At 40.7% G+C, this 26,209-nt stretch overlaps 1 protein-coding gene across 7 annotated transcripts in view; it reads left to right on the top strand.

Annotated features, from left to right (window-relative positions):
- Positions 1-26,209, top strand: part of il1rapl2 (interleukin 1 receptor accessory protein-like 2) — a 260,188-nt gene that overhangs the window by 193,554 nt on the left and 40,425 nt on the right. For all 7 annotated transcript variants that reach the window (XM_041072694.2, XM_029165858.3, XM_041072692.2 and 4 more), the window contains one exon: positions 24,843-24,917. In XM_041072694.2, coding sequence (XP_040928628.1) covers positions 24,843-24,917 — 75 coding nt within the window. The remainder of the gene's footprint in view (positions 1-24,842; positions 24,918-26,209) is intronic.

Raw genomic sequence — 26,209 nt, forward strand, 5'->3', positions numbered from 1 at the left:
CGGATTTTGGTCTCTCATTACACTATTAGAGGTTGTTTTAGGGTCAGACTTGAGCTGAGATTAGGGGCTGTGGGTTTGTGTGTTTTTTTGTGACGGGCAGAAAATGCAGCAGGTTTTCTTACAAATATATTAAGGGAATGTGTTTGATTGCGTGTAAAATCTGTTTTCTTTTTTCATCTTCATGTATTGATCTACGCTTCTCAAAGTCAAGAGGCAGAGAAAGGGCAATGGGAGTGAAGGAGAACAGAAGGGACATATGATGAGCAACAGGTGGAAAGGACGACATATGGGGGAGTTGCTGTGTTTCTGTGCGTGGACACTCTTTCACCTGCTCTCATCTGCATGTTGTTTTCTGTTGTTATCCACAGACAGGCTGCGAGTAATTCTGACATCTATTCAATAAGCTGTCAGCTCAATCAGCATCAATATATTACGAGCAACACAATAAACGCAGCAGAGACAGATGTTTATCTGACGCGGTTGCAGAATTACTCACTTGTTATTCGGGTTGATGTCAAAGTGCAGCATGTTAACTGGCTGTGGCGTTTATGTCAATGCAAAGGTCTGACTGTTGCACGACTCACTTATTTGCTTTAATAATACATTTTGTTGAACAAATGCTGCCAAACAAGCACAGTTTTCCTTCTATGAAATAGGATTAGTGCAGGTACTGTACAGTATGGACACCTTTACTTTTTTGTAATCGTCTATTCCAACAACAATAGCAACATCTCGATCAACAGATGGTTTTGCCAAGTCGCTCCTCATTATAGGCGTTACATGTATAGTTACTTCTTTTATTTGTCTTTGGTCCAACAACAGGTTCTGTAAAACAGAAGCAGACACAACTTCGCTGTGCCATTCTGCTAAATTCAAAGGGGACAGCATCTATAAAAGTTACAGAACACGCAGGGATTCAAGCCAATCTAAATCTGAGCCAATACGGGACTGGCTCCATCCTCCCGATGGACAATCTGTGTAATCTCATTATTTCAGTTGGGGTGATAATGTTAAGAGTCCAAAATTAGACATTTGGCTTGTCTGCATGTGCCTGTAGAACGGCCCCAGTCGGACCAATCAAAGCATTTATGTATTTAAAGGGCCATTTAACCTGGTTACCCCATGACCACTGACACCCCCACAGCTCCTGCAGCGCCAACACAATATTGTTGGAGCACATTTTTTTACCCTGCTTAGCACATTTATCCTCATCATTCTATTCTCCGTCAAAACAACGGTATCTAGTCAGAATGACATGATGACTCAGAATGGTCCCGTATGACCACCAGTTAATAGCTGACTTTCCTCAGCCTTTCTCAGCAATAGGAAGGTTCACATGGCCAAAAGCAGCATTTCTTTTATCTAAATGTATTTTGATAAAAGAGCAACTTTTGAGTAAACATGACTTCACCTTGTACTTAACAGGCACCAAGGACAAGAAAATCTATTTATTTTCTTTATTTTTCAAAGCTTGCATTAGAGTAAAGGACAAAATGTATCGTTTCCTCCTGGAAATACATGTAGGCAAACTGGTGCACTACATATTACAGGTGTTTTTATTTTTTATTTTTAAGTAGTGCTCAAAAATAAATGTATGTTTATAGTATGTATACAATACACACATTACTATTATATCAGTGTTTGCACAGAATGGAACCAAACAATGTTGTACTCTTAAGCTGCTCTTTGTTTCTGAAATTTCATAAGAGTGGATTTCTTGTAATCATGATGACAAGGGTTCCTTAGCCTGTTGCCATGGTGACACAGCTTTGATACTGTATTTAGTCCTGGCAACAGTGCAGTCAGATTAGAAATGCTTATGGAATATATGTTGTGGCACTTTGCAGTCTGAGTAGTGGTTCACATGATTTACCACATACCTCCCTAAATAATATGATATACTGTAAGTACTGCAACATTTGTTACACTGTGGTCATCTACATTGTCCTTTGTGGCGCTTTGGATGTCACAGTGTGTCATTCTGGCAGGCATGAAGCAGTGATGTCATCTTTGGTCAAACTTAGGAGCGGGACCACGACAAGCTGATTGTGTACAAGTTGACAACACCTGTCCTAAAGTCATGGTGTGAGCCTTCGTCCAGCCGTCCATCAATTATATGGACTGCCCTTCTTGTTACACAATGTATTGCAGGGATGTTGGGACCGGTCCCAGCTGTCACTGGTGGCACCCATGTGCAATTTAGAATAATTAACCCTAACTGCATGTCTCAGGACAGCAGGGGGCCAGAGCAGTTGGAGAATCAGGTACAGACATCATTTTCAGACTGTAGACATGAAGGGATCCTGCTGACTAGTGAGGTGACAGCCGCTAGACCACTGTGCCTCCATTTAGTCTTTCCCGGAACTGAAAATATAAAATAAAAAAATCTTTCCACCATTATTCATTTGTCCATATTAGACAAAAATGTGCAATGAGCAAAAGCTATAAAAATACCACAGGTAGAGTCTTGCATGACATGCAAATCTCCACAGCTCCATTGTAATGAGTCCAAACTCAGCAAACGTACACTGGCCAATCATAGCATCCTGTAGCTGAGAATGTATTCATATAAAATGTATAAATTTATATCCTCACTAGTTTTCTGTGTTGTCAGTAAAATACTGCAGTATATAAAAATAAGGCTTTAATGAGTCAAGGGCATCAGTTATTCTGCTTGATGAAGTGCTACTATATAAGCTGGTAATAAAGTCAAACGCTTCCTGTACGGAGCAGAACACGCAGCCTCTGTGCCCTCTAACAGGCACATTTCGTCAACATGCGTCAATGATACCACAGGCACAGGCTGTTAAATACCAGCTGGTCACACATGTAATTGACAAAACAAGGAGGATTTATTGCTTAATTATACTCACTGGATGCCTTTACCAAACAAACACATAAAATATTGAATAAAGCACACGAAAGAATGATGTTAAATGTAATTGCAGTCAAACACACACTGCAGGAAACAGTTGGACTCGCACATATCTGACATTTACAAACTGGCCTTTCAGACTGTGAATATACAAAGTGTCATGTGTTTAAGAGTGTGCTAAATTCAAGTTGTAATATATTGCATTAATAAGTGTCAGTGTAAAGAGCTAGCAGAGCCTCTGGCTTCGCTTTACTCTTCATTCTGAAAGGAAAAACAGGCTTCAAAGGTTAAAGTCAGAGGGAAGTCATATCCATTTTATTAAGCATATTAAACACTTGTTTCATGACTGCACTGTCTGTGGGTGGGCATCGTCGAACTTCTCCAGCTCGCACATAAATACACTTTAAATCACGTCAGTTTAGCCTCCTGGCCCTACTCACACACAAGCACCGGCGCTTTTCATGGCTGCTGCCTGAGAAAATCTATTTTAATTTACAAATTAACATCAGTCCCTCATCATTTATGCTTCTTGACCAGCTTTTAAAGTTCACAGAAATCACGGCAGAAATGTTTCTTTGTGATCACTATTACAAATGATCCAGTGACCCAGCAATTCCATTAGTTATGAATTTGTCATAAACACTGTTAAATGCCAACGCAGGTGAGATGTGAGTTTTACTTTGAAACTTTGGCCTGACAAAGTAGTTTCACAGTAGTTTTATGTTATGAAGATGTGCCTCTCAATACATTTGTGATAACTTATGATCACAGTGTGTTAAACCTGGACTTTCGTTGGTCATTTCCTGTCTTTTGGTTTTATTTTATTACCACTTCCGCTTCTGGTCATAGTATGCTCCGCATTCACTTGCCATCCTGTCATGCGACTCCCCGAGCTGCAGTTAATTCACCATTATTCTCTTGTTATTTAAGCTCCAGTACCCACCTGTATTATTGCCAGATTGTTGCTCGTGTTACTCTCGTCTCTCCAGCGTTCGTACGTAGTAAGTCCTTTTGTGTACCACCCCCGGTTCTCGTTTTGACCTTGCCTTGCCTGCTCCTTGTTGCTCTGGTTTTTGGACTCTGTCTCATGTTTTGACCTCTGCTGGCTACTTACTCTGTTTACTTGTGTTTTTAATGAATAGCTGGTCTCATTATTGTTAAAATATGTTACTTTTGAGTTTTGATCTTGGTTTCCTGCTGTTATTGTGAATGCTCGGCTGGCCTGTATTAAGGTGACGTCAAGTGTGAGTGTGATTCTGTATGGACTCTCGAGCCATAGTGTCATTCTGGTGATATTTGTGTAGGATGTCATTAAGGGTGTGAAATATACAGCCCCCCACTGCCTGTACTGTACGTTGCCTTTCTGAAACTACTGTGGTACATTTACAGTATTTGTGGAGCTTTAGCGTTGGGTTTTGTTTCTCTGCTTAATGCCTCTAAATATTTAGCTGAGATAAGTTTTATACAGTAGGACATACTTTAACTTGTTGTCCCTGTAGTTTTAGATCCTTAAATTGACCCATAATGTACAGTACAGTCTGTTTTACCGAACAGATTAGTTCACTAAATAGTGAACTAAGAGTGTAAAAACCTCTGATTAATCAAATTATCATAACTGACTTTACTGTATGACAACCAGTCAGGCTGTGTTGTCTTCCCTTCCCACACTGTTTTCTTACAAAGCCTCCAAACAAAGTTGCACAGGGTCGAGTTTCTGGAGACTTCACTTAATGATTTGCATAATTTATGAAGGTGGATTTAGTATAAAATTTTCTGCCAAGACAACTAAAATAATAAAATTGAAATGAAATAATAAAATTAGGCAAAGCTACATACTGATTCTGTTGGCACACATAGTGTGTGATTTTTCCAGGAATAAAAATAAAAACTTTGGCAACAAGAGACCAAAGCTGCTCCTGTCTTGTTTTTCTCTTTTGCATTCTATTTTTTCCATCTTCTTTTTCTTGTACTGCACTTTTATTTCCTTTATTTTCTTTTACTTCTACATTATCCATGTTTTCGGCTCAATCTTTCTTCTATTTTGTATTACGCTCGTTTCCTTCATTTTTCATTTTTTATTTTTACCTCTCCCTACCCTCACATGCCTCCACCTTTGCTTCACCCTCTCATTTTCTTCCCTTCTGCGTCATTGTCCTCTCTTTTATTCTCACACCTTTTTCCAACTCATCTATGTCTGACTGAGAGACTGTGTCAGGGCAGATAAATGTTGGACAGATGTTATGTGGAAGTATTGCCCTGGGTGGCGTGCGTGTGTGTGTGTGTGTGTGTGTGTGTGTGTGTGTGTGTGTGTGTGTGTGTGTGTGTGTGTGTGTGTGTGTGTGTTGCCCTCGAGGCCACAACTGTATGATAGAAAGGAAGTGCCTAAAGTAGAGCTTCTGTTTGTGGACTTTGCATGTGTGTTTTATTCACAAACTCCATGGTAATTGCTGTTATTCACCAGCAGAACAAGAATGAAGAGAAACTAGTGCTGGTGATGTCATCATTGTGTGTTTTTTGGATTCCACATTGGACAGTTGAACTGGTCTGTTCCCCACAAAACATTAATATTCAATAATGAAAATGGATTCCCTGAGTGGACTGTGTGACTTGTGGTTAAATGTACAATCCCTCATTCATCCATTACTAACAATATTGACTGACAGGATTTTTCCCCAGTTCTGTCTTGGTGGTTGTTACATCACTTCCTGTCTGTGTCTGGTTTGATCATTATCATCGTCAGTAAGTGAATGCTGGATTTACAGTACTAGGTGTGTTTCTTACTCTGTCCTGTGTTGCTGTTATCCGGTCAGTCTATCTGTCTGTTTTAGTTAGTATTCTGTTTTTTGTGTATTTGTTTGCACCTCAGTCACTAAAGTGTTTCCCTCTTACTTTATCCCTGAGCATTCAGTGTATTAGGCTTAGTTCTGTTTCTGCCTCATGCAGTGGTTTTAGTTCATATTTTTGTTTCTGTGGTTTTCCTCCTCCATCAGCAGTGATTTTCCATTAGTTAATGTTCATCCACTTTCTCCAGTCTTGTTTGTCCTCACTTGTATTACCTCCTTGTGTTTCTTGTGTACTTTATTGAACAATTGTCATCATCCATTGTGTCTGTCTGCAGGCTGTGCATTTGGGGTCTTCTCCCTCCTGTCTGTCACTCTGACCTTTGCCCCTGTTGAGAGCATTAGTTTTTAAAAGCAGTACTTTATATACATGTTTGTCCCTGGAAGGGATTCTGCTGGCTTTAGTAGCCATTCAGTTCTGTGTTGGGGTGCGAAGAACATGGGATGAGAGAGCGATCTAAAGACTAACACACACATACCTTTGTTTATCCTCACAAGCACAACTGAATGGAGTTTTTTAGATTTGATGGCAGTGAATCATTAAGATGGTGTTGTTAAAAATGGCAGAGGCATCATTCACGCTTCAGGTTGTCCAACTCTGCGTCCCATTCCAGTGAAGGCGTTATCACAGCATCGCCTTTAGGGAATTTCATTACATCTGGCTCACGCATCCATTAGGAATCAGGAGTGAACTAATTGGATTTTGGGGGTCAACAGTCAAGGTCACTGTGACATCAAATGTGTCCTATTGTCATCGTGTTATACTGTGATCTTGTGCGGTTGACAGAGGTACACACTACTGCTTGACTTAAGACTTTGCACTAATATGGTTCATTTCTGTTTGGTGAAATACTGCACATTTTTGTACAGTTTTCTTTTCACAGTTTATTCTATTTTATTTAAGCTTCAAAATTAAATTTTATTATAATTTTATTTGGTTTCTGAAATTACAGGATAAAGAAATATGTTATCTGTCTCATACAGTTTGGGCTTCTTCCGTCTACAGTATGTGTCTTGTTTTCTTGTGAACTGATGCAGCACTGTATCAATACCTTTTTGAAATTCATTCCACCACTACCGCGTTCTGTGGCCTTCACGCAGACTTGAGATTTAGCCAGTAATGCAAAACACCTCTGTTTGATTGATGAACTGTGGACCGCGTGTGTTTGCCGGCCTCTTTTTTCCTTTCTCCACATCTGCCACCACTGCAGTGCTCAGAAAAATAAGCTGTTGTGTCTTGAAAAGTGACTGACAGCAGACATCAAACAGCCAGACTGCAGCTTTAACCTGACTCTATTCAAGGCAGAATTAACCATGAAATATAGTGTGTGTGTGTGTGTGTGTGTGTGTGTGTGTGTGTGTGTGTGTGTGTGTGTGTGTGTGTGTGTGTGTGTGTGTGTGTGTGTGTGTGTGTGTGTGTGTGTGTGTAACTTCTAGTGTTTTCATATCTATGTGTGTATTTTCCATGGACACAGTGCCACTGACCCCTATTAAAGTGTATTAATAGAGAAGCCAAATGTTCAGCATGGAAATCTGAGCGCTTACAGCCAAGATAATACTCTATTAAGACTTCATGTGTCAGTATATGCGTGTGTGTACCAAACTGCACAGGCAGGGTTATCTGGGCTTGCTTGGGGCTTAGATGGAGATGTACCAGCCTAGAAATTGCTGAGCATTTCCCAACACATAGCCTGTGTTATAAAAATGTTAGAAAGATACTAGCTGTGTTCTCTCCAGTATCTCCTTGGCTTTTGTTGTATTTTATCTGAATGAGCAGCATGTCCTGTACTGTTCAGTCAGTTTGAGGAGCACCATCATCTAATGTTAGACTGTCATCGTCGTCTACGCAGGTTCATAATGTTATTTGAAGACTACACATTACATTGTTTGGAGGAGAATCCAATAACAGACAGCTTTGTTTTAAAGTTGTTGTTTAATTTCTATTTAGAAACCATACTGTATGTAGAGTATTTATCAGCATAGCTCAGTGAGCCTGTCAGCTTATTTAATCCTTATTATAGAACCCCTATTAGTGTCCAGGTACGTACAGTAATGCACGCGACTCATTTTTGTGATAACCAGATATTTTTCTAGTTGAGATGATAAAATACTGGCAAAGCTCTTCTTTATGAGTTCAGTAGTTTGCAGTATGTGAGGCATCAGGTAGTGACAAGTATGACAAACTTATTATCATTGCAACAGGTTTTAGCAGAAGGCAAAAAATATCTTGGACAACTAAAAATGAAAAAAGACGGGTGATTCATTCATGAGGCTTAACACCTTACAGAACATAAAGATAACTTCGTGAAGTTACTGTATAAAGAAAACCCCACGCATCTTTTAGCTGAGACGGAAAATAGCAGAAAAAACGTTGAGCAGAACCAGGCTCGGTTCTGGGTGGTCATCTGCCTCAGAAAAAAGTTGTGTTGCCTTACGAAGGCTTTGCCACGGCCAAATAAACTGCACTAGAGACAGCACGTGGCAGTACTGAACAGGTGATTTAAGAGCTGCTGATCATCCTGAATGATCTGATAGCATGGTTGCAAGAAAAGAAGTAAAATGAAGCATCTACTCAGAGACTGGCCAAACTGAGAACCCAATTGCACGACCCACTCGACGTGCTGACATAACTTTAATTAAAAGCAAGACACCAGAAATACAATCAGAGTGGAACAGTGGAAACTAGCCAGCTAATATTACAGTATATTGAGTAGGACAAAGTACTGGACACAAGGCAGATAAAATATTAGTATTGTATCATCCCTTCTTTGTGTTGTTTAATGTCCATACTGTAGATGTAGATGAGGTTAAAAGCCGTCTTACTGTGCCTTCTTCAGTTTAAAAACCTTTAACATTACAGTATCCTTTGACAGAATATGGAAAACCCAAACCAAACCTGGATGAAAAAGCATACAACGGTTTTAGAAGTTTGTAAAATTTAAATGCAAGATGTGCTTATTGTGTATGTGTGTTTATTTTTTATTCCTTTTTGTGAGACGAGAGTCTCTGTTCCCCTGATGGTGATGGAGACACATTGTTGCCAAGTGATCACTCGGGCCCCCTCCACCACCCTAATCTGCAATATGTTCACTTTGGCATGCCTGCTAATATTTGATACCTCTGGGGCAACTCAAAGACACACACACACAGACGGACTTGCAGTATGCTCCATTTGGCAGTTTGCCTCATAGCTGGTACCTTTTGTACTTGTCCACTTCTGCACAAACGCTTGCAAATCCTCATTTGCAGCATGATACTTATCTTGTGTTTCATTCATAAAATATTAGTTAAAAGTCCAAACCCTGTGAGGGAAAACCTTTCATTAGGCAGAATTTGCATCATACTTTGAACCACTGTGAGGAAATTTGATCTTTAGTGGGTAAAAAGAACGTCTCACACACACACACACACACACACACACACACACACACACACACACACACACACACACACACAGTCTACATTATGGGGGGGGCGTAGATAGAGGCAGACAGGTGTACTCAGCCATATGTTGACTTGGTTAAAGGTCAACTCTCTTGTTGCCTCATTATAGTTTCTAGGTGGAGTTTCAAGCTCTGCTGTTGTAGGTAAAGCTGCCTGGTCTCTCACACTGTCATTACACTCACACATTATTTATGCTTGTTTCTTGACACGTTGCATCTGTAAATGTTCTGCTGCATCACACCATTCAAAGAAAGCATCTTGTTGTGAAAGAGAGGCTGAATTGTGAAGAAGCAGGCGAGGCATAGTGTGTGCTGTGTATCATTCAGTGACAGCATGAACAAAGTAAACTCAGTCGGCACCTCTGAACACCGATAGGAACACGCTTGGATCTCTGGCTGGAGCATGTATGTATGCTCACATCCACAAACACGTTGCCACGAATTATCTGGTGTGTTGCTGGAGAATTAATTTAGTGCTTGTTCGTAGCTAAACAATATTTGTTTTCCAACACAACTTTAATTATAATATTGTTATCAAGAGGCAATATACTGGAAAACTAATTCATTTTTGTCCTTAGCGGGAACTGTCTGACTCCAATTAGTGGTGTTTAGTCTGGCAGAGGTTGGCTGTGTTGGGGTTTGGTTTTGATTTGGAGCTCCATTGTCTGAGCAAACCAAATCTGCCAACAGCAGGATTTGGAAATAATGAGCACATGTTGTGAAAAAGCGGTCAGCAACAGCCAGATCGCTGACAGCCTGTCATTAGTTCCCAGTGTTTAGCTTCTTTAAACACACGTTTTAATGTGCCAGAAGTCATACAATATGAAGACAGGCAGACTGTGGGCACATGATAGAAACACATCACAAGGATGTGTTGGTCGGTGCCATCAGAATGACAGCGCTCATGCAAACCTGATGCAAATGAGATGCTACGTCGTTTTATTCACAAGCAAGAAAGACAACAATTAGAGTCATGAGCTTGTGGGCAGCTTTGTCCAGGCTGTGGATGAGTTTGGCTCAGTTACACTCCAGCCAGGTTTGGCCTGGCTGTAAAGACAATAGAGACACTGGTCACGGGCCAGCAGCTCAAAAGTCTGTGTCTTTGTGCCACTGGTAGATTAGGCCAAAGTTTTACCTCCACTCCCAGCCAGTAAAGTCAAGTCAAACTTTGTGTGGCACGTTAACAAGTAATCTCAATAACCTAAAAGGCAAGAGACAAGAAGAGGGGGCACAACATGGAACCGGTGTATGTGCTGGAATGATTGTGTGTAAACTGTGTGTGGAGCTGCAAGTACTGTTTTTTTACCTACTGAAATGATTTTGGATTATGTAAAACATAAAAGATTTGAAAAAAAGCTTGGACTGCTAGTTTATTATTGGGGTCACAGTGGGTGATGAAGTCGAACTGGAGTGAGTTAAATTAAATGAGGGAGCCAATCTCTTAGAGCCATTTTGTAATATAAATAGGAAATATGGAGTCAGTCACCTTTCTGACTGTTAAACGTTGCCTTGTGAAACTCAAATAATCCTGTGCTACAGTACTTTGTTTGAAATTTACAGCATCTTCTGTTCACATTTATTGCGGGAGGTCTGTAGCTACGTTTAGCGTATGGAGCCAACATGAAGCTTCATTAGGCTTGTTGCTGAAAGAGCGCTCTTGCTTGAAGACTCCTGACTGTTAAACTGGCTGCACTCGTCTTAAGGGCAGGAAACGCAGGCCGAACACACAGCTCAGCTCCTCGTGTCGACTGCAGCGCCTCTCGCTGCGTCGAAGACATCAATGAATGTCCTCAGACGTCTGGTCCTGGAGCTTTGGAGCAGCGGTGGCCATGAGCCCTGGAGGTGACGCTGAGTTTGGAGCTGATCCATTGTGAAATACTCCAGTGGGGAGGTTGTAGATGCTGCCGGGACCGCGGAATGATCAACATACAGCTGTCACTTCTTTTCATGAACATCCGTGTTCAGCGGAGCGTGGCGAAAATTGGCACTCGGAGGACATGGAGCTTGATACTGAAGGCAAACCTTCAGTCCCTCTCACCCATGTCTCTCATTCAAAATTCCCTTAAAACCAGCTCACCACTACCCTGAAGGCACTGAATATAAATCCTGAACAGACGGGGTTGATTTGCTCATCAGGACCGACTAAATGTGATGCGACAAAGAAATGTTTGTGTAAGAGTGGGGGACATGACAATAATCAAGCAAAAACATGGAAAGGATGCAAAAAAGTGTGAAGCCAGGGAGCTATGTCTGACAAAGTACAGCAGCATTTCTGAAAAGGGAAATATATTTGATATTCCACAATTCCCTTTTTTCCCTATGTAAAATGAAGAGATGCTTGGCACAATGTGGCTAAATCTAGTGTTGCCAACACGCTATCTGTTAATGAACAGCCTACTTGCTAGCTACTGAGCATTTGCACACCCACAGTAAGAGACAAGTGGCTGGTGAGTGTCTGTTGGCCTCAAGTGGGATTTTAGCATCTTAGAGTATTTAGAGAAGCGGAGACCATATTCCAAGATGGTGCAGTGTTTATCCCAGATGAAATGGCTAAAAGTCTGGTTATTTTTTTTTAGTCATCTGCCTTTTGTTTGTTCTGAAGGTTTTATTAATTTTATTTATTTTTAATTACATAGAATGTACTGTAATTCTTCTAATCTTTAGTTATTCATGATGGTAGTAGGGTGTTGAGACAGGTAGTTCACTTGTATCAGTAGTTCACTTTGACTCTCCTTCTAGTCAAAAGAGTCAAAGTACTGATAGAAGGCAACTACCTTTCTCAACGCCCCGCTGACATCATGAATAACTAAAGATCTAGACTTGGAACAGAGTCACACACACTTGACCTGCTTGGACGAGTTTTATGGATAAACACGTAGCAGTCCTTTTGTTATTTAGATGGTGGTTGGTTGGTTGGTAAAGACAGCATGAAGAACACATTACACCGCCTTCGAGCATGCTGCTATTGTTATCCAGTCACATTAGCAGCTTACTGTACTGTAGGAGCACATTTCTAAAAGGCTACCACACAAGAGGATGACAGTAAACTCATCTTTGTCGCATCCAGAGGGTAAATGCAAGCCTGATTAGGATTTACTTGATGCATTCATTGGAAAGAAATTGCTGCGTTTGCTGCTACGTTACCATCCTTATTTTATATAGCTTAATTGTTTATGTATGTAGTTATTCATCACCATCACCAGACCCAGGCAGAAGCTGGGGATATTTGCTAAATCATACTGTAACAAGCGTCAGGAGTCACAAATCGTCACAAATATCTCTCGCAGGCCCAGCTTCCACATAATGTGAGCCACAGTGAACAGAACCCATCGGCAGCAACATCCCTTCCTAGTCGTATAATGTATTTTTGGTTAAAGATTAAAGTGTCATGAATGGAACCGGGTGTTGCACAACTGTACTAATAAATGACAGTCTCACCTTCTCCTCGTTTCCCAGCACCTCTTGCCAACCTGTAGAAATATGTCTGTGCTTATGTTGTGACACGAAAGCCATTAAAGGAAGTGATCGGTAGCTCTCGGCTGCTGGAACATGGCTGCCGGAGCAAATGTTACATCACCTAGAAGCCTTTCCCTAAAACACTGTCATAATTTCTATCTGCTTGTAATGAATAATTTTACCTTTTCGCTCTCCTCCAGTAGCGCCTTGGCCTCCCTGCGTTTTTCCCTCCCAGCATACAGATTACAGATAAGTGAATGTAGAACAGACGTCATTATGTTTTCCAGTCCTTTACAAACACAAATCTTACGCCCCTTGGCTAAGCAATGAATATTTTCTCAGCATGTTTTACGCTCCCCTCATGCAATGACACACGTGCACGCACTCTCACTGCACGCAACACATTTCATCAGGAGGAATAATCTTTGCATAGCGCCTACTGTCGTTCATTGCAAATTCTCTTTTATTGTGATTCAGCTCCTATTTATTCTAGATGTACTATTATGTCATAAAGAGTAGGTAACCATTATTTACAAGTTTTAATATTGAATTAGGTATATATGGTTGTACTATTAATAGCAAACAACTCAAACAATAGTACAATTTAAGTACACTTTTTAGAGTTAAACAACAGTATTATACCAGTATTACTGTAGCAGATTTAGTCCATTTGTACTATTTATTTAGTATTTTAATAAATCATTTCGTTCATTGCAAATTCTCTTTTATTGTGATTCAGCTCCTATTTATTCTAGATGTACTATTATGTCATAAAGAGTAGGTAACCATTATTTACAAGTTTTAATATTGAATTAGGTATATATGGTTGTACTATTAATAGCAAACAACTCAAACAACAGTACAATTTAAGTACACTTTTTAGAGTTAAACAACAGTATTATACCAGTATTACTGTAGCAGATTTAATCCATTTGTACTATTTATTTAGTATTTTAATATTTAAAGTGTTTTCACATGGATATGTTTGGTCATTATAGAGCACCTTTATCTCTATATGCACACACAGAGCTGCCCACACACACAAGATATGCAAATACGCATGCATCTATTCAGGCAGGAACTCTTCACCGATCACACTTGCACACATTCATTTTTGACAGCTTGCCTCATCTAAAGCTGGAGCCTCCTCTGCTCAGGTCCGGGGATCTGTTTGTGCTCTTGAAAATAATTCAGAAACAAATTACCCTGCCACTTCAAGTCAACAGCACAGACACACATGATTGAGATTCATCCTGCCACAAGTTGACACGTAAAATAGCCATGAGAGAGATGGGACCTTTCTTTCTGGTTTGTTCACTTACTTATATTTCAATGAGCTACTTATGCAATGTATTTACTGAGAGCGGCTGATCGTCGATCTCTGAAAGTGGCTAGACAATTTTTTATTGTTTAAACACAGTAACACACTCAAGAGGTAAATGAGATACTTAGTAGTTTGATTGTAACACTGTATAGTAGTGGGAACTATACCACTGATCTAATATACTGTATGAGCAGATATAATCAATGTAACATATGATCACATCAGAATGACAGGGCTCATGCAAACCTGATGTAAATGAGATGCAAACGAGTGGTATATTCCTAACAATAATAAAAATAGCACAAGATCCAGACTTTAATTTTATTTTGTCTGAGTCAAGGTCAAATATTAAATGTGGTTGCTAAAGGTGATGATGGTGATAATAATGGCAGGCACTCAACTTTAATACCCAAGATTTTTTATTTGATATGGATGAGCAGGGGTGTGTTAGAAAGGTCAATAATATAAAGAATTAATGAGAGTGATACTCATCACATGACAGAAATGAACAGACCTTTTTTTTCTTTTTAGTGTCTGTGACTAGAATTGTCTTAGTCTGGTCAAGTTAACCCTGAAAACCATTTCATTTAATGTCGACAGAAGGATCCACCTTTTAATATTTATACAATTGACTATGTTAAATATATATATATAAATATTTAATAAGGTATAGGAAGATATGTGGAAAAACAGCTACTGTACATTGGATTAAACATGTTAAGTGGGCAGAGATACACAGCAAGTACATAAAATATAAAAACCTGTCTTTTCTCACAGTATCCAACCCTTCCGGATTCCGTGAGTGTACCACTCTAAATATTTCATACAGCACTCTTTCTACCTGTGTAAGCACTGCTCAAAATGGGTCTTTGACTGCGTGTGAGCCATCTGCTGCATGATATGATAAAAAACCAGGAGGACCACTCTCAATGGACAGAAGCTTCTTCCCTTTCAAAGTCTCCTTTGTCTTCCTCACTCTGTAAACACTGACAACTGACATCGCTTCCCAGTTGTAAAAAATAAGTTTTACGACCCTGCGACTGGGACGTGCAACTGGAAAATCAAGTGAAGGCATTTGTTTTTTGCTGTACAGTTGGATACTAATGGAGAACTTATGTTACTCAAAACCTGAATTAAAAACCAAGGCAGGCATGCACATAAAGCCAGAGAAGCTAAACCCACACACTCAATCTACAGGGATGTGGAGCATCTGACAAGTGTCCTAAATTCTTTCTGTATCGAAGCAGCTCTTATTAAATTTCCACTGTGAAATAAAGCAAACTGCCACCAGAATGTTTATACCTCACATCAGAAACACGGCAGCGCAAAAATAAAAGCCTTACATCATTCCAGGAATTGTGCAGTAAAGCTGAGCGGTTACACACATGGTTACACATGTGGTACCTGCTAACGGGCAGCTCCACTAAATTTACTCAACACAAAATGGAAACACCGGGTACAACTGTCTCCCGTAGGCAACAGCAATTGTGTGACGAATTCTTAGCGTTCTACGTGATGACACTATGTTCTGCACGTTTCATCATCACATTTCCATTGGTACCTGAGTTTGTCTGTTTGTGTCCCTAATGGACTTGAATTTAAATGTTTAGCTGGTCTCTCTCCTCAGAACATACATCTACTGTACTTCATACAGTACATGTGATGCTAGATTTCCTGCTTACTATGATTATCAGCTACAACAATGCTAAGCCGTTTTAAGCAGTTTTTACAGCAGAAATTAATAGTACTGGGTTGCAGCCACAGTTACTGTACAGTATTTAATTTAATTTTATTTATATAGTGCCAAATCACAACAAAGTTATCTCAAGGCACTTTACAAGGTAAGGTTTAAGACCTCACATAACTAAACCCAACAAATCCCACATACAGCAAGCATTTAATTTGCATCAAAAAGTGGAGAGGAAAAACTCCTTCTCTAACGAGGAAGAAACCTCCAGCAGAACCAGGCTGGATGTGGGCGGCCATCTGCCTCGACCGGTTGGGGTGAGAGGATAGAGAAAAGCACAGCAACAACAAGCACCAACAGAGCACAGGCAGGATGGTTGGACCCGCAGCTGAACCATCTCTACTGTAACTATAAGCTTTATCAAAAAGTAAGGTTTTAAGCCTAATCTTTAAGGTGGAGAGTGTGTCAGCTTCTCAAACCTAAACATGGAGCTGGTTCCAGAGGAGAGGAGCTTGGTAGCTAAAAGCTCTGCCCCCGTTCTACATTTAAAGACTCTAGGAACCACAAGTAGCCCAGCGCTCTGAGAACGAAGTGTACTGCTGGGAGCATAAGGAACTATGAGGTCTTTAAGATAAGAAGGAGCTTTCTCATCAAGTGCTTTGTAGGTGAGTAGGAGAATTTAAAATTCTATCCTACATTTTACAGGCAGCCAGTGCAGAGAAGCTAATGTAGGAGAAATGTGATCTCTCTTTTTAAGTCCTGTCAGGACTCTGGCTGCAGCATTTTGAATGAGCTGTAGGTTTTTTAAGGAGCTGTTAGGACATCCTATGGGTAAGCAGTTACAGTAGTCCAGCCTAGAGGTAACAAATGCATGAATCAGTTTCTCTGCATCGCTCTGAGAGAGGATGCTTCTGATTTTAGCTATATTTCTAAGGTGAAAGTAGGCGGTTCTGGAGATTTGTTTAATGTATGATGTAAAAGAGAGATCCTGGTCAAAGATGACACCAAGGTTCCTCACAGTAGAATCTGAAGCTAATGTTATGCCATCCAGGGTGGTTATCTGACTCAATAGCGTCTCTCTCAGATTTTTAGGCCCAACAATAAGAATTTCGGTTTTATCTGAATTTAGTTGAAGGAAGTTTTGGGACATCCATGATTTGATGTCTTTTAAACAACCCTGAATTTTTATTAGTTGATCTGTTTCATTTGCTTCCAAGGACATATAAAGCTGCGAATCATCTGCATAACAATAAAAATTAATAGAATAGTACATTTGGCAGCAGACGTTGTTCATACAAATCATAACTGATGCAAATATTGCTCCCACAAAACCTTCTTCATGTGGCCCTGTTCAATGTCGAGTCCAATGACCGCTTGATCAGCTGCAGCACATTCAGATCAGAAGGATCAAGCTCTATGGCTTGTTTTACTGTGAGATAATACAGTTGTTTTGCTGGTTGCCTCCTTGTACTGTACTGTAACTTAAAATGTGAAAAAGGTGGGTTTTACTTTTTCAGTTGCTGTTTTAGTAATGGTGAATATTATTTGTTTCTTATCTTGACTTCTGGGCAATAAAATCCCACTTCTACATGTACAGTAGGTCAGTCATACTGTCATTGACCTCCATGATGAATATGTACTGTATGGGTTAAAGTTTCTTTCATCTAGTGTGTGTGTGTGTGTGTGTGTGTGTGTGTGTGTGTGTGTGTGTGTGTGTGTGTGTGTGTGTGTGTGTGTGTGTGTGCGTGCGTGCGTGCGTGCGTGCGTGCGTGTGTGTGTGTCACAGAGCGAGAAAAATTCACATAATGACATTTCCTTTCAGGAAATGAAGTGATATTTAATGTAGAAAATTCTGCGAGACTAAGAAATGGGTGAAAGATAACAGTATGTATACAGATGTTGAGAGTGGTATGTGAAAGTACGTGTGGTTTAATGACATGCTTCCATGTATGAGTATGACCTCAACCTCAGAGAGAGAGATCATGTGTGAGAGAGGGAGAAGGAATCTATCACTGTCTAAACCCTGCTTAAACACTTTCAGTGTTCATTTGCTTTCTCACTCTTTTTTTCTCTCTTTCTCTCTGTCACTGCTAATGTCTGTGTATAAATGAAAAATGTATTAATGATTGAATATGGCGTAGACAGTGACGGTGCATTGACTGATGAAAGAATGAACAAGCTCATTATTAAAGGTCTTATCGGGTCTAAGCAGACACAGTTGTACTCACACACACACACAGACACACACACACACACACATACATACACACACACACACACACACACACACACACACACACACACACACACACACAGACCTCGTGTCTAGTTCAGTGTCACGTGTGTTGTCATTATGATCATCATTTTGGCCTCATTTGACTTTTTTAAGTTTTTATAAGGATCTTCCTAGGTCAAGGTTACAGCACCTGAAATACTCAAACTTCTAATAAAGTATAGATACTGTATTGGACATACTAATATTTGTACTGTATTTGTCTGTTTTCTCGTGAAATGTTGTCAGAAATGTTATTTATTCTATGACTTTAAAGTCTTTGCAGTACTTCCACGCTTTCACATGTTAAATGTGAACTGAATGTACAATAACTGATATCTGTCTCGGTTTCCTCTTTTCTGCCTGATGTGTAGACCTGTTGCTTCTTTCATTTACAGTGAGTAGGAGCATGTGAGGTGTGAGTGGTGTGCTTCCAGGAAAGGGAACATGCAGTGGTCAGTTCATCAGCCTTCATCATGCCTATAGTTATGGGTCAGTACTGCACCTACAGTACCTCTCATAGGCCAGTAGTTTTATTATCAGTGTGGTATCATACAGCGGACATAGTACAAATATAAATAATGAAACGTTAAACCTAAGCTAAAAGCTTACAAGGTTTTTATTACTTAAAAGTTAAAACGCTTATTTTATTGAGCTGGTTGACATAATTTCTCCATTTCGTTGTGTATGAATCTCATCACAATGAATGCACAGATAGGATTCTATTAAGATTTGGGAAATACTAGAGTTTGGGAAAGAGATGTTATGAGTTACAGTTTAAAAGGTCCTCATGTACTGCTCCCCAGGTTGTTTGGAGAAGTAACACTAGGATTAAAATGTGCTGAGGCAACAGTGGCCGCAACAAAAGATTCTTCAGATATTCTCATACATGAAACGTACTGTTCAATGTTCCTCGACTGACGACTTTGGTGTGTTTTCCTTGTGTCAGTCTGTTAGATACTTGCCAGTTAAAGGAGTCTTTAAAAGTCGGTGCATGTCTTGCCACCTTAGCATCACGAGAGTTTTCCCACCTGCTTAGTGGAAGCCTTTGTAAAAGAGTAAAAGAGGTGCAGAGCTTTATAGCCAGGAAGATAATTAGCTAAACCTCCATGGGTGGTTGAGCCGCCCCCAGCCCCTACCATGGAAGTGGTGCGCTCTCCCATCCATGCTGTCGGTGGGACCAGCAGCAGTTAGGTAGGAGTCCCCTAACTGATTCAAATCAACTAATTAGAATCACTAACTACACTGCCTGTCTCACAGCCACAAGACAGCGGCAGCAGTGCCAGCTGCGCTTCCAACCACTGATCCGCACTGCGTTGTCTTAGTTCCTCTTTATTTTCTGTTTTTGGTTGTTTTTTTCGTTTGACTTCACATATTATTGGACTCACAGGTTTCTGTGCAGATCTCTCTTGGGCCACAGCTAAATAGATTTTTTATTGTATTCCTCCAAACAGTATTTCACCTTCTATTGAGTTCTACCAGCAGAAGATGACTTTGGGGCAAAGCCTCTTCATTTTGACAGTGATGCGTGTAATATGTATTTTTTTCAAAGATCTCAAAGATGTACAAAGATTATAGGTTCACAACCTCAATCTTTAACCAACAATATCAAACATATACTATATGCTAGGGTGCATCAGCCATTTAAATTTCTTCATCTGGTACCTGTCACACCACGCTCATCAAGGGCTGTTGTTCCTCCTCTGCCACCTCCCCAGCCTCCCCTCAGAGCCCTTCATTTTTAATTTATGCCTTTAATCATTCAGCTCTATGTGCAGAGTTAAGGAAGAGCACTTGTTTCCTCCATTAGGGTGTCCCTCCAGTGTGGCACAGCTCTAGAGCAGATGGTATCTGTGATAATGATCTACAATGCGATGCGCGTAGGAAAGAGACAGGTGTACTTTGGTTTAATGTTTCCCCGACCTCAGCACTTGCATCAGGGTCATATTAAGGCCCATCCATCTCACATAAAAGTTGTCCTACATTGTTCCAACCTCAGGCTTTGGCTCTGTGTAAATTTCACATAACACCGGGATCATCAGGAAGACATTGGCATAAAGCTGGAGTTCTTATCTCTGCTGTGATTCAGGTCTCTCTTTCTAAAGTCTTTTTTGATTTTGAAAGGATGGAATTGCATGAAATAATGTTTGTCAAGTCTGCTGTGTTGCGCTGCAGCATTTACAGTTCTTTGAAATCAGTAAAGTTCTTTCTAAAACTTCAACAAAACTTAGTTTGTGCCTTTCTGTTGCTGAATCACAACTAATGAGGATTTTTTGAATGGAAGATGAATTAAACAGCACCTTAAAGCTTTTCAGTGACACAAACACACAAAACACAAGTCAAACTACAGAGGACTCTAACTGTGAATGTGGCACAATGAAGTCTAAATGAGACCTTAAGTCCACAGAGCTTAGTATCTTTTACATGAATTCCCATACAACTGTTACAACTGTACGATGCACTGTAGGTCTAAATTATTTGTTCTAATAGTGTGAATCAATGGATTTTTTACTTTGTACCCATGCACCACTGCTACAGCATAAAGAAAAATATTACACAGCAAAGGAACAGAGTAATAATTACTATTTGCTTTGCATCCATCCGCCACCGTACAGTAATAAAAAATACATTAAAATGTACTCAGCCTACCTCAACACTAATAAGCCAGTATTGTACAAATAAATGAACACGTTCATTTGCATAATGACAGGGCCCGCTGTTAATGCCCCAGGCCGTTTTAGTCCTACCCTGCTAATTTACTAAACTACTGTATACAGTAAAGGTTACTCAGATACATGAAATAGTCATCAAACTATTAAACTTGCCTTAATTCAATAAAAGCCATCCAGTGTTTTAGGTTTGCTGTTCAAGGAAGCCTGTATTTTACAGCTCGAAATGCAAATTAGACATTCTAGTCCATTGAGCATGTGAGACAAGAGATGCTGGTAAATGTAGTCATAAGGACAAAGATCACACACAAGGAGGCGAGTGTGCACCTTCATCATATTCCATCTGTCCACATATTTGTGTGACAGTGTGTCATTTGTCAAACTTCTGGATGTCTTTTCTTGCCTTAGTAAAACATGGGTTTATTCTGTGCGGGACTCAGCTGATGCTCTGATGCCCCACCTGTTTTAGCCTCCTTTCACTGGCTTTCAGTCCGATTCATCTAACCTAAATTGTACCAGTTGAGTGCACGTCACCTGTACTCCTCTGACGGGGGTCTTTTTACTCATCTTTGTTTAATTCACTGATGTGTCTATTATGATCTTTTAATGCCTGTCATTAGGGCAACAATGAAAACCTCACCCCTAACTTTTTTACTTTTGCAGTTATGGAATGTTTTGTTTGAAGAGCAACAGTGGAAACAGCCTGTTCTCTTTATGCCACAAACCCTCTTGAGGGTCAAGGTGGATGTTGAAGTGTTTGACTGGCTTATTCCTCAGATTTCACGTTAAATGTGTTGTAAAAATGTCACATCTCAGTTGCTTCAAAGACTTCGTCATTCGCACATATGACTAATGGTGCGTTGGCACATAGGTGCAAAGTATCTGGGCCCTGATGAGTCTGTATTTCCTGTTCCGTGCTCTGTGACTTACACCGTAAGACTTTCACTGCACATACGGACAACGAGTCTCCTCATGTTGCTTTTCAGGTCTTGAATCAGATAACATGCCAACAAATCAATAATAATCAATAAGTCAATAAATTACCTGCCAATAAACTAATTTTTAAATACACTAAATACAGTAGTCACAAACCTTACGCAGCTTTTTATTCGGCTTCATGTCAATGACTATTTGGTTCACAAACCTTGGTGTTGGTTCACTGGACAAAACAATGTAACATGTAGCACAAGTGCAACGTGTGCTTCTGTCTACCGTTTTAGATGGGGGTGCATAGTGCAAAAGTTTTAAGTTGTCCAGCCTAAAATCCATTTAGAGCATTCGTCCTAACGCTCTCATCAGTGTTGCCACGCTGCCGGCTAAAAATGATCATATTTTGACGCATGCATGTACTGTATGTACACAATCTGAAAAACCTCAAGCTAGGACAGTAAAAACAAAACCTTTCTATTGACTTGAATCTGCAGAAACATGTAAAACTGAGTGGCACTGAATTTGTAGCACATCATTACTGACACAGAAAGACCAGTATAGTCCATGCATTCTGTGTCTGTTTATTGTGTCATGTCCAACACCTACCTATTGAACACAACTGACGCCAACTGAAGCCAGTGAAGGTTCCAATCACAGGCAGTGCGACAAAGCTGCTGTGCCTGAGGGGCAGCTTCCTTTTCTGACTGATGTCTGTGTCTGTGCTGCCGGACGCATGCCTTGTCCTCATAGTGATACCAGCACAGCAAATGCATGAGCTTAGCACTACTGATGTAATTGGCAGTGAGAAGGAGCCAGTCAGGTGTGCTAGAATATTTGGCTTACCGTATCATAGAGACCCCCACACTATCCTATAAATACGCTCCATTATTTATTGGATATTTGGCAACACCGTCTCTCTGACAACCAAAAGGAGCATTTGCTTTAAAAGCCTGCCAGGAGACAGACACGTTTGTTAAAATTGCACCTCTTTTGATCACAAACCAAAATGCTGGATGACATCAATGTCAGCCATTGTGGAATTCAGAAAATAAAGGTCCTCGGACAACAATTGTGCAAAGAAAGCGAAGAGAAATGCATCTGGGTTGGGTTGTGCTGTATCACTTTAAATGTATTAACTCAAGCACCTAAAACATTCAAATGTTCCTTATTAGTGACCTACTGTAGCGTTCCACCATTTTTCTATATATTTCTTATATTTCTTTCTTTCATGTGTCACAGTTTAATACACGCATGTACTGTAAGCTACTGTTTGTCCTATTATTAACCAAAAGCCCATTAGTCACTGTAAATAACTGTTTGGCCGAAATCAGGCAGTGGCTCCGACCTGAAGGCAGCATGTGTTCCACATCAAAAGTCTACTATAATTTTAAAGCCGCGTGACCATTATAAAAAGTTCAAAGATCTCCAACGTGCACGTGTGTTTGTGTGTGTGTGCGCACGCGCGTGTGATCAGTGCAGCCGCATGCTAAAAGTAAACAGCAAACCCCATCATTATCATCAATTCCGCACAAACCTTTTGATATTCAGATTTTTATTCAGGTTAACACAAGCTACAAACACTCACTTGCAATCTGTCCTCGCTTCCAAAGAGGGTTGGCTTTTAAAATTCAGTCGCACATGTTGTTGGTGCTGTGCTGGTTCTGTGTTTTTCAGTGTTGCTGGAAATGTTTGATCATTTTGTGGCCAGTAGTTGTTGTAGTAGCTTCGCGGAAAATGGTCCAAAAACATGTGAGATTTCACAGTGGAACTGATAATATTAGAATTTGATTCTCTACTTGCTGTAGAGAAATTGTGTGTGTGTCAGGAAAAAATGTCCGGTTTACAAACACATTCACTGGGAGCTGTTAGGCGGCTGTCAGGGCCCTTAGCACTCACGGCTGCATGTAGATGTAGAAGAGACGCACTGCACCACTACTTAATTACTATGACACAGCTCCTGCCGTGCCTCCTTCCCACTTTGACAGTCAAGTTCACAGCGAGTGACCAAAACACCGGGCGGGTGCCGGCAAATGCATGCGCACACCCAGCAAAGTGACACTGCCCGTCTTAAAGAGACAGTAGGTCACTGAGTATGTTGTGTCATTATTATTAAAGGCGGAAAGGCAAACGGAGGACAGAACAGGAGAGAAGTCGGTGCAGGTGAAGGGTTGTCTCATCAATCTTAAATGGGGGCAGCAGAACCATCAGTATGCAAATGAAACCAGTTTTATCAGGGACTAAACAGCCGTGGAGAGATTTACTGGCAGGAAAGCACACAGATACAAGGTAGAAAAGAAAAGAAAATATCTCCCTTCTGAACCTTGTCTCTTCTAAAAAGCCAAAGAAACGATAGCAACGAGATGCTAAAGTTCATCTGCTGCTCAGAGAAATGAGTAGATGAATAAAACCCATCTGTGATGTGAACACAGAGCCGTGCACTGAGGTTACTACAGGCAGCCTCTTTGAACAGAGAATACTCACAACGTGGAGGACATCTGTTGTTGGATGTGGACACACTCCTGGCTTCCTTGGCCACAATGAGCTCAAACAATGGGTCCAACTTCCCCAAAGACTGCTTCAGCTCACTCATATTGTTAGGCACCGGGGTAATGTGGAAATTCCATATGAAAGGATCCTGACCTGTCTCACCGGAAACCATCAGTACATTTTCTAGCCCGAAATGTAGCACTGCATTCAGGAGAAGAAGTGGACCAACACCACATTACAGTATACTGTATGTCAAAGGATTATTAGACCCAGAGGCAGTTGAGGCCAAAAGGCTCATCGGTGTTTGATTCTGTCGGCTTGAAATTGAAAGAGTGCTTGGCACTCGTCAGAAGGAAGCCTATCAGTAACTCAGCTTAGTCTGCAGAGACAGAAATACACGGGGTGAGACGAGTCCAACCTCGCTGGCTGAGGCAGCACCTCGTAGACGCGGCCGTCCGTGGGTGACCAGCGCTGTGTATTTGCGTCTGTGATGATTCGGGTCAGTCAATCAGTAAGTTGAGCAAAGGTCGCGTCTCTTCTGTAGGTGGGCTTTGCACCGTAGCTTGTGGTTTTCAGGAGGATCTATAAAATAAGATTATAACATGGTTACTCTACATATTTCCCCATTTGATGCATACTGTAATACAGTACTTGTCCCTCATCAAACCTCTCGTCTAGCTGCTTAAATAACTGTGCTTGCTTTTGTAGCGAATGAAAAGTCTTTACGCAGTCCATTGCTCGTCAACTGTGTTGTTCAGAGTAGTAGCTTGATTGATCTAATAAATGCAGAAATGTAAAGTGATGTATGTAATGATGTGTCCACTAGACCCAACTAACCTTTCTGCATGTTGTTTCACAGCTCTGCAGACCACTCAGCCTCCCAAGGTTCTTTTCCCCCCGGAGAGACACGACACAGTGATAGAAATCACGCCTGGTAAGGACCAACACTTCCCCTCTGTTTATTTATTGCTTAAGTTGAAGTGTGAGTCCTCATTGTCCTTTTTTTAATGTGGCGGTGAACTGTGGCTTGGCACATATTACTTACGGTTAAAGCACAATCTAGTGTGACAGTCACACTTGATGCTTTATTTTATTGAAATCCAGGGATTTTCATATGTAACTAAATCATTTACTTACTGTAGACTCTTAATTGAATTTCTTGCCTGTCTTTTTATATACAGTAAATACTGACTACCAACAAAAGTCAGAAGCACTCTCCTCTCCAACTGTCCTTTCAACCAAATAGATTAGCAGGACATAATATTAGATAATTTAGTGATACTGGGTCTAGAGCCCAGTCACTGTGTTGGATGTTTATTGTTGAGATCGACATGAGTCGATATGGGTTTTCACAGAGGAAGATGGTTCCTCAATGGAGCGTTTCCTTCTCTGCACACCAGCACCGGCTGCAGGTCTCTTTCTCAAAGAATAATTTCCATGACAGATGAAACAAGTTGCTGCTGGCGATACTTGTCTGTACGACAGAGCAAAGGGCGCTCGGTGTTGGCTACACTGTCATTTCTAATAAGAAATGAAAAAGTGAGAAGAATCTGACTATCAGCTGTCAGAGTTCCAGTCCCTCATCGCCATAGCTTACGTATCCTCCACATTTAGACACAGCCCTGCATTCATCCAGTAAATCGAGGCTGTGGCAAAATATTCCTAGATCATTGCTGATACCAGTCGTCTGCATCAGCTTCTAACATCTCTGGGGCTTCTTTTATAATTATTGTTTGTGGGCCACCATGGTCACAATCACTTCACCATCATTTCACTGCCTGGCAGTGGCTGGATAAAAAGAAGTCTGACTCTGTAGAGTGTGTAGCCTCCATCCATAGGGAAGTCAGGGGTCAGGTTGGACTACAGAGAAGCAGCCCTGGAGGTGGTGGGCCTCCGACAGCTGAACGATGGAGCCTCTGACCATTAGGCTGCCCTGCTGCACTCTTCCCTGACTCCTTTATTTCATACTCATTCTAGTCATGCTGTGTTTTTGCTTCTTCTCCCTCCTCCGATCAGCAATTAGGAGGACATTTGTACTCTGCCCAATTTAGATGGTGCTAGAGACTCTGCGCAGAACCTGCCAATGATGAGAACATAGTCAAAAACCATAAGTGTTCTTTCCTGGGAGTAAGATTACAGTAAGTTTCCTGATATCTACAGCTTTATGTCAGCCTTATAAATCCAGTGTCCATTACAATGTGAACAAGGTCTGTACAAGCTTACATA

Source organism: Betta splendens, chromosome 10 (assembly GCF_900634795.4).
Source record: "Betta splendens chromosome 10, fBetSpl5.4, whole genome shotgun sequence".
NCBI lineage: Eukaryota > Metazoa > Chordata > Actinopteri > Anabantiformes > Osphronemidae > Betta > Betta splendens.